Raw genomic sequence first — 9,349 nt, forward strand, 5'->3', positions numbered from 1 at the left:
TCTGTTTTGGGAATATTCTATGCATTAAGTTAAATTCGGTTACCAGGTGTTCAACATATGAATGATTTTTATCTCTATGCAGTTTGCGAAATGCCTGATAAGAGATGTGTTATAAAAATGAAATCTTGTGGTCTATTATTATGATTTAATAATATGTAGGTTAAACCTATAACTCATCAACAATTTTGTTGACGTTTTAAGCATGTTTATTCTCAGGTGATTATTAAGAGTTTACGCTGTTGCATACTAAATTAAGGACAAGATTTGGAGTCCATGCTTGTATAATATTGTTTAAAAACTGCATTCGAAGACTTATGTTGATGTGTAATATTATTGTAAACTATTATGTAATGGTCGTGTGAAAAATGCTATATTTTAGATTATCATTATTTGATAATCGTCGTAATATTTTAAAGATTATGGTTTGTTTTAAAATCGAATGCAGTCTTTGAAAAACGTCTCATATAGAAGTCAAAACCTCGCGACGAAATCAATTAATATGGAACGTTTATAATCAATATGAACGGGACATTTAAAAAAGACGGGTTATTACACAATCTTCATCGATATTCAACCTAATATGACCTAAAAATTGGTATCGAAGCTTACGCTACAACGAAACGTAGTGATATTATATGAATATCGATGTAGATCTTCATATCTTCATTCGTCTGAAAACTGTCCAAAAATGAATATCGATATTCTATAATATCGATGTATGAACCGAGTGAGTTAGTAAGTTGGGTAGTGAGAGAATACTTAGAGAGAGAAAGTATATGTTCTTATTTAATGATTATGATGTGACATGTTATCTGGGTTTTTTGAGAATGACAATAGCATATTTATAGGCAAACACTAGGATTAGTGTTGTTCATGGACCTGACTATGCTGGTGTGTCATTCCATTTTGGGCTGGCCAACATTGGTAGTTGAGCTCAAGCCTCTTAGGCTTTATTTTTCGGGCTTATGTGGCACACTGATGACCCATGTGCTCACTACCAATGTAAGGACTTATATAACGTCACTGCCTTGTACTGGGCTTACGTGTAAACACTTCCGTGCATGTGCCTCTGATGCTGGTCATTGTCCTGACGGATTTGGTCTTACTAACGGTTCAAATTATGACGGCATCTACACGACATCCCCCAACTGTTTGCCGGTTCCGTTATGCTTGTCGTCTTTTGATTGTAATAGCTTCCTTTTTTGAATTATAGCACGTCGCTAACCGGACGTTGATCGGTTGGCAATTTTTGTTTTCTGTGAGCTTTGGCTAAGTGTTTATGGTATGATAGACATATCATTATAAGGCATTATTTGAAGTTTACATTAGTGATGTTAACCACTAGCTCGATTTATCGAGTCAATAGCAAACGTCAATTTATTAGAGACTCGATTACCGTTTAGAGCCTAAATTGAACTCCCGGCAGGTTTAAAACCCATGGAAATTTGATTCTACCATTTTTTATGGCGTCTCATACCTTTTTTTTTTAACCTACTTATTGGTTGGAGGTCCATTCGGAAGCAATCTCTCTATTCATAGAACATTGAGAGAGAGAACTTTGTTTACTCTTGGGGTATTTTCACTCTGGGCTGTGTTTGGGTGACTAACTTTTAGGAGCTTATGGAAGCTTGAGCTTATAATTTTATCAAGCTACAAGTCACAATCTTTGTTGGTAGATAATAAAAAGTAGAGCTTATAGAAAAAATAAGCGCTAGATTTTAAAGCTCTTATAAGTAGCTTCTATAAAAAAGTAGAACTTATGACACTAGAAATTACCAAAATACCATTTATCATATTAATTCACATTTTATAATTGAATCCATTTAAGTCAATTCACAGCTATAAGCTCCAGCTCTAGCTATTTTACCAAACACTTACAAAAAATAAGCTTCTTCTTCCAGCCTAAAATAATAAGCTCCAGCTTCCAGTTCCAGCTTCTAGCTCCAGCTCCAGCGTTAAGGTAGTTCGGCCAAACACACCGTGGGTGGATAAATGACCTGTCTTTATTCTTCTTTTTCTTCTTCTGAAAGACGATATTTTTGGCATCAGTAGATAATTTATTTCAACGACCATCATCATTTGTACGTAACACACGTTTGGGCGGAAACTCAAATCCGATCGACGGTACCCGAAAGCACATCCATTCGGGCAATGTTTCCGGTAGAGGTCTGTGAACGAATTCGGTAAAACCTACCGATAGAGAAAAAATTGTCTAAGTCTTACCTTCTCTATACCTTATTTTGATTGGATATTGTTGTTATTGTTTTTGTATTAGTGATGTTAACCACGTTCCTCGTTAAAAAAAATCTTAGAACATTAATATAAATATAATTATAAATTATAATTATAAATTAATACTCCGTATTAGTTTAAAAACAAATATAAATAATATAATAAATAAAAACAAATATAAATAATATAATAAATAATAAATAAAATAAAACAAAACGTCATATGGCCCAGTTAGAGCACCGGGAGTGGGCTTTGTCACCTGCCCCGTCCCCACCTCCGTCGCAAGTCGCCCCACTCCCTCCCCACTTCACCATGTAACGTCGCACCCATGTCAGTCTCGGTGGCGACGGGTGTGACTCGAGAAAAAAAAAAAAAGAATAAAGCCGTTGCAGAGATCCGTTGGGGTTTTTTTTTCATTTTTTTTTCTTTTTTTTTCTTTTTTACTTTCTATATATACACAAACCCAAACACATTCACAAACACATTCACAAACACAAATCTCATTCAAAAACACAAATTTCATTCAAAAAAAAATGTCAAATTATTATCATCCAAATTGGAGTCCACTCTCACCCTATTCACCCGGATCGGCTCAAGGTTAGGCTAGTGGTGGTGGTGAGGCTAATCTCGGGTTTTCAAATTTTGCCAATTCACAACAAACAATGCCACAAATGTCTCCCGAGCAAATTCAAGCGTTTATGTTGTGGCAACAACAACAACAACAACAACAATCACAAGTTCCACAAACACAACCAACACAAGTTCAACAAACACAACAAACACAACAAGCACCAAAACGCAAGTCGAGAGCAAAGGCTAAAGGAAAAGAAGTTGCGGGCGATTCGTCTCAACCTAGAAGACGAACTGAGTATTTGTGGGAACACGAAGATGAGCTACGTTTAGCTCAATCGTGGATTGCGGCTTCTGAAGATCCAAACCAAGGCATTGATCAAAAGTCATCTTCGTTTTGGAACGTGGTTATGAATGAGTACCATTCTAGGGGTCCACCTTACAAACGAACAAAGGATATGTTGACCTCCAAATGGACAAAAATGAATGAATGTTGCAGAAAGTATGGTGGAATCGTGAGTCGTCTCAAACGAGTTCCACGTAGCGGCGAGGGTGATGTCAATTTCAAAGAACGTTGTGATGCATAATACATGGTGGAGACGTTTAAGAAGTTTAACAATTACCTAGCTTGAGAATTCCTAAAAGACAAGCAAAAGTGGAACAATCCGAATCCACTTAAAACAACCAAACGTGATTGTATTAGTTTGGATGATTGTGATCTAGATGAGGAACCGGAAGAACCGGAAGAGAATCCAAATGCGGAGCTATATGGGGAGGATCCAACACCACGACCTCCTGGAAAATCAAGAAAATCAAAATCACAAAAGACGTCTTCGAGCTCCGCCGCTTCCGCAAGATCATCATTTGATGAAAGTGCAAGCGGCACTTTTGAATCAATGACTAGTTACTTTGATTTGAAAATACTACAAATGTCTACGGCGGGAATGGATGAAGAAGATGCACAGGTTCTTCAAGCGAAGAAAGCGGCGATTCGAGCCAAGCTTCGAAGTGGAAATTGAAGCGTTTCGTATTTGTCTTTAATAAATAGGAATTGTAATGTTTTTTTATTTTATTTATGAATTGTAATGTTTTTTTTTTAGGAAATGTAATGTTTTTTTTTTAAGGAATTGTAGTATTTTGTTTTTATTTTAATGGAAGTTATTTTTATTTTTGTTAATTTTTATAATTATATTCATTTATGTTATATTTAAAATCATAAAAAAAAAAAAAATATAAACTGACATGCCTAACTGACAGAGCTCACCCCTCCCCACTTTTTCTGACTCAGCAAGTCAGACTGAGGTGCTCTTAGGGATGTGCAAGTATTGACTAATTTTAGACGAAAAGTAGGAATCAGAAGAAAATCAGTAATTCAAAGTTTTAGCAACTTCACTCTCTTCTTGTCAACCATGATTCTCAGGAGTATCGAACATCTTCATCATTTTAATCAACAATCTTCCTTTTTCCCGCGAAATTATTCTTCAGGTAATCTAAACATTTCCCCCCCCCCCCCCCCCCCCCCCCCCCCTTTTTTTTTTAATCTCAAATATTGAATTGATCAATATTCAATTTCTAAGACCTCTTTAATCAACAGAAAACACTAAGATCTCGTTCCCTATTCGCCTCCACAACCCCTTCTCTTCTTCTTCATGTACGTCATTCTTACTCTGCAAGCTTATAATTTTTTCGATTTCGATTTAATAGTCATTATTTTTCATTTCTTTATAATTATAATTATGATATATTATATATTATATATTATTATGAATATGAATGTTGCTAGGTTGGAGGTCTAAATTAATTGTTCATAGACGGCTTGTATCTGGTCAATTACCTGATAGAATTGATGACTCTGATGAAACCCTAAATTATTCTCCAGTTTCACCTCAGGTACTATTATTAATTTCTTACTTATTATCTTTATTAAGTATTGTTTTGAATTCAATTGAATAGAATTGAAGTTACGTTATATAAAAAAAAAACAAATAGTAATAGCTATAGTTGTAGTTATTAATCCGTACTAGTTAGTGTAATATTAGGTAGATGCTAATATTCACACCAACATCTAATTGTGATGTATTTGAGTTGTAATCTCAATTTGAGATTAAAATGTGTGTTGATGCACCTAAATTAGGTACATGCTCGTAAGTAATCAAGCATCAGTTTAATAGTTCATTAGAATTAGATTCTTTTACATGTTTTTAATTACAATTTTGTTTGTCTTTATTTACATGATCTCACCCTTACATCACATAGTTGAAACAACCAAAATTAAATGAATTTTATTGTTCCACAACTAAATTATATACAGTACATAATATAAATAGCTACAAGGATACGAAATGAAAGGTTGATCAGGAATGTATGGGTAGTTGGAGTCTCTTCTCTTTGATGTTGACACGTTTCTATAAGATTTGGAGGGGCCCATAAGATATATATGGTTTATATAATATCCGAGTTGAACATTTATTTTACTTTTCTCGATTCATAGAAATGGAAACCATCCTAAAATAGTCTAGTGGTTGGGGCCCTGATATTCTAAAATAGTTTGTTTTATAATATTTTGGCATTCTAATTTGTTTACCATAATGTATGCTTGTGATAGATACATGAAAAGAAGGTGTCATTTGTGGATGTTCTAAAAAATGCGAACGCTGTATTGCCTCAAGTAGTTCTTGCTAGTACGATATTAGCTCTTGTCTATCCACCATCTTTTACATGGTTTAATAGCAGGTTATGTAATTTACCCTTCATTTGTGAATAGTTTTAACCCTCTTTTGATTTCCATGTTGAGTAAGTATTACTATTATTTTGGCTAATATATATGCACAAATAACATATAATCAGGTATTATGCCCCAGCTTTAGGTTTTTTGATGTTTGCAGTCGGGCTTAATTCTAGTGAAAAGGATTTTATTGAAGCATTTAATAGACCAGCGCCCATTGTTGCCGGTTACGTTGGCCAATTTGTTTTGAAACCTCTTCTTGGTTATTTATTTGGCACGATGGCGATGACATTTTTTGGCCTTCCAACTTCTTTAGGTGAGAGCAATAGTTTTTATAACTTTTATAAATTTTATTATTTGGTGAATAATTAGTTCTTGTAATGTAAATAGTAAATGTCATTTTTCTGTTGGGTACATATATATGTTAATGTTTGATTCCAAGAATATTGTATCTAGGTGCTGGGATCATGCTTGCTTCTTGTGTTAGTGGGGCTCAGTTATCGAATTACGCCACTTTTTTAACGGACCCCACAATGGCCCCGCTAAGCATCGTTATGACATCACTCTCTACTGCTACTGCTGTTTTTGTGACCCCACTTTTGTCACTTTTGCTCATTGGAAAAAGGTTGCCCGTTGATGTACAAGGAATGATTTCCAATATTTTGCAAATTGTTGTTTCACCTGTTGCTGCTGGCTTACTTCTTAATCGGTAAGTAAATATATAATAGACAAATGGCAACATATCGGGATGGGCGATTTGGGTAACGGGTCAAAGCGTTATTGGGTTGAAACTGGTCGTTATTTGTATGCATTAACTTGTGTTGACTTGCGTTTACTTTTTTCTTCTACAGATTTTTGCCAAGAATTTCTAGTGCGATTCGACCCTTTTTGCCTCCATTATCAGTTTTAGTGACGTCACTATGTGTTGGGGCTCCTCTTGCAATAAACATTAACTCTGTTTTATCGCCTTTTGGCATATCGGTTGTGTTGCTTGTTATCGGGTTTCATTTATCAGCGTTTGTGCTTGGATATGTATTCACAGGCGTTGTATTCCATAATGCACCAGATGTTAAACCTCTTCAAAGAACTTTATCTTATGAAACAGGTTCTACATTTTCTCTTTATTTATTTATTTATTTATTATTCCGTATCTTTTTTTTCCCTGTGGAAACTACAACATAAACTTATTGGCAAGTCATACATGTGGTATTTTTTACCCATATGGTTATGAATGTATCTAGTTGGGCGTTGTTTTAAAATCCCCGATTAATCCCCGATTAGTCGTTTTTTAAGAACATGCCGATCAGATTTTCTTAAATCCGTTTAAATAATCGGTCAACGTCGGCTAATGGGTCAAAATCTGATTAGAAGTGGGTAGTGGCACTGGGTGGACGATCTATCCCCCTTAAGTAGTATTACCCGCCATTCTAGCAGTTGGTCAAAGTCAGCCAAAGTCAAATTTGGTCAACATTTTAATATGAATAAAAACTAGTTCTTAATGAACGATTGTGTTTATGTTTTCAAACATGCTGCACAACTTCAGTTCATTTGCAACAAAAAAAAAAAAAAACAAGCACAATATTTCTGAAAAGGAAAATGAGTCTTTTAATCTGTCTCAAACTTTAAGCATCTTCCCGGAAAATAACTAAAGTAGATCGAATGGTTCCAAAATAACGGTGGTAATACTTACGAGACACGAGCAGTAATTAATCAATGCATTGTTGAAATTATGTAATGGTTGGTCATAAAATAAAACTGCATTTGAAATAGGTATGCAAAGTAGTCTATTGGCACTTGCCCTGGCTAATAAATTCTTTCAAAATCCACTTGTTGGTGTACCTCCAGCCATATCTGTAAGTTGAATTATATTCAAATCTGACTTCAACAATTCATTTGTGGTACTATAAGTATTGTTAATTGTTAATGTTAATTAAAGTGTTACTACTACTTATTGGTATTTCTGCAGGTAGTAATCATGTCATTAATGGGATTTTCTCTTGTCATGATTTGGGATAAGAAGAAAGTCTAGGTAGACCTGTACAGAGGCTATGCTAGAGGTGCAACCGCACAGGTTCATCGAATCTTTGTGACTCAAAATTGTTGTTAATGCTATAGTATATTCAATCGAATAAAAGGTTGCCGTTGAAATAACTTTTTGGATTGATAGACTGTTAAAAGGATAATATATCTTGATTACCTTTTCGAAGTTATATTTATTTATTAATATATCTAAAAATGACACTCATCACTAAACTACTTTTACCTTGTGTACACTTGCCATCAATATGGATTAATAGATATACATGTTTCATGATCATTTGATTATTTTAAACACATTAGTGTAATTTTTAAACTTGATAATGGTTGAATACTGATATTCGAAAATTTTGACTAGATAGTACGGAATCCCATCACTTTGTAGTACAAAGATGGTCAAATTTTTTTTATAGAACTCGTATACTCTGATCTAGGAGATCCGGGTTTGTACATGTGGCACCAAAAAGTGTGTTTTCGCCAACGTGTCACCATTTTCTAGAACATAAAGGGAAACCTAAATATACCAGTTTAGGGTAGAGCCGTAACTCATAGTCCCGTTTAGGGTTAGGGTTTCACAGCTTTTTCAATTTTTAACTAAGGTTTTGACCAATTAAAGTAACTCGAATGTTGGAGTTTCGAGTTTTTCATATCCATATTTGGCACTTTCGGGTTTGAACTAGGGCTTTCTCCTTTATATACAAGCACATTTCAAACACAAATAACACAATTCTCTCTGTTTTCTTATTTCCAACCACGCACAACTTACAAAATGTCTGATTCGGAGAGTGAAATTAATATGCCTGATGATTCGGAAAGGGAAATTAGTAAATCAAAGTGTCGTCATTATATTGATATTTCTAGAAGCGCTTACTATGCTGAGTGATGATACGCATAGTGATCCGTCTTCACAAGGCACACTATTAGTAGCATCCCGGCTTAAGTATACCCGGCATAAATCATCACAGGCAGGGAATACCTTCCCGGACCCACCTTAGTAGCCTGATCAGAAGATTGCCCATGGACGCATCCGGAATGGGCTTTACCGGACAAAGGTTAGCCGTGACGCTACATAAAGTTCTAGCCCGGACAAGTGTGCAAATTACCGGCATCACTTAGCCGGATCAAGAAGAATTGAGAAGCAAAGAACTATATCAACACACAAATAGGCCTGCTGAACTATGAACATCAGACACCCGACAACCTTTAAACCGGCAACAATCTTGCCCGGCCATAACGGATACCGTGAAGAAACACTTGGAATAAACAAAAGACAAAACCCTCTTGATTGATTGAGGCATTCATCTGCCACTACCTGGTCGGATCCACCATACTCCCGGAACTACCACGACTTCCCTGTTTAGATATTCTGGCCCGGTACTGAGATACAATTCCGGGATACGCACGCTGTCCCGGAACGAGTGCATTGTCCCGGAACAGACACTTCATCCCCGAGCAAGTGCACTATCCCAGAACGAGTACTTGATCCCGGAACGAACATACAAACAAGTTGCACGCCACGTCAGCCCATGAATCTAGGAAAGTTTGTTAGGATCTGCTCGATTATTTCCATAAAAGGAACAGGTGCCACGTCAACCCTCGGGATCAGCAAAGTTCGTTACAACCATGAAGGGGACATGTGCCACGTCACCATTCCCTCATAACATCTATAAATATACAAAAAAGATCATTCATTCCATAACACTGGATGCATTAATGTTACTCTGCCCAAATTAATTACGGTAACATCTCTCCGGCTGATAACACAACTCCGATAGAGATTTCGGT

The 9,349-nt window shown here is 35.7% G+C and overlaps 1 protein-coding gene across 1 annotated transcript; it reads left to right on the plus strand.

The window, feature by feature from the left end:
- The first annotated feature begins 4,159 nt into the window (after positions 1-4,159).
- LOC139891684 (probable sodium/metabolite cotransporter BASS5, chloroplastic) lies at positions 4,160-7,783 on the plus strand. Its single transcript, XM_071874666.1, has 9 exons — positions 4,160-4,287; positions 4,397-4,453; positions 4,586-4,692; positions 5,408-5,535; positions 5,650-5,843; positions 5,984-6,236; positions 6,379-6,632; positions 7,298-7,380; positions 7,494-7,783. The coding sequence occupies exons 1-9, from the start codon at positions 4,212-4,214 to the stop codon at positions 7,554-7,556; spliced, it is 1,215 nt and encodes a 404-aa protein (XP_071730767.1). The 5' UTR covers positions 4,160-4,211; the 3' UTR covers positions 7,557-7,783.
- The last annotated feature ends 1,566 nt before the right edge of the window (positions 7,784-9,349 follow it).

The sequence above is a fragment of the Rutidosis leptorrhynchoides genome, chromosome 2, assembly GCF_046630445.1.
Source record: "Rutidosis leptorrhynchoides isolate AG116_Rl617_1_P2 chromosome 2, CSIRO_AGI_Rlap_v1, whole genome shotgun sequence".
Classification (NCBI taxonomy): domain Eukaryota; kingdom Viridiplantae; phylum Streptophyta; class Magnoliopsida; order Asterales; family Asteraceae; genus Rutidosis; species Rutidosis leptorrhynchoides.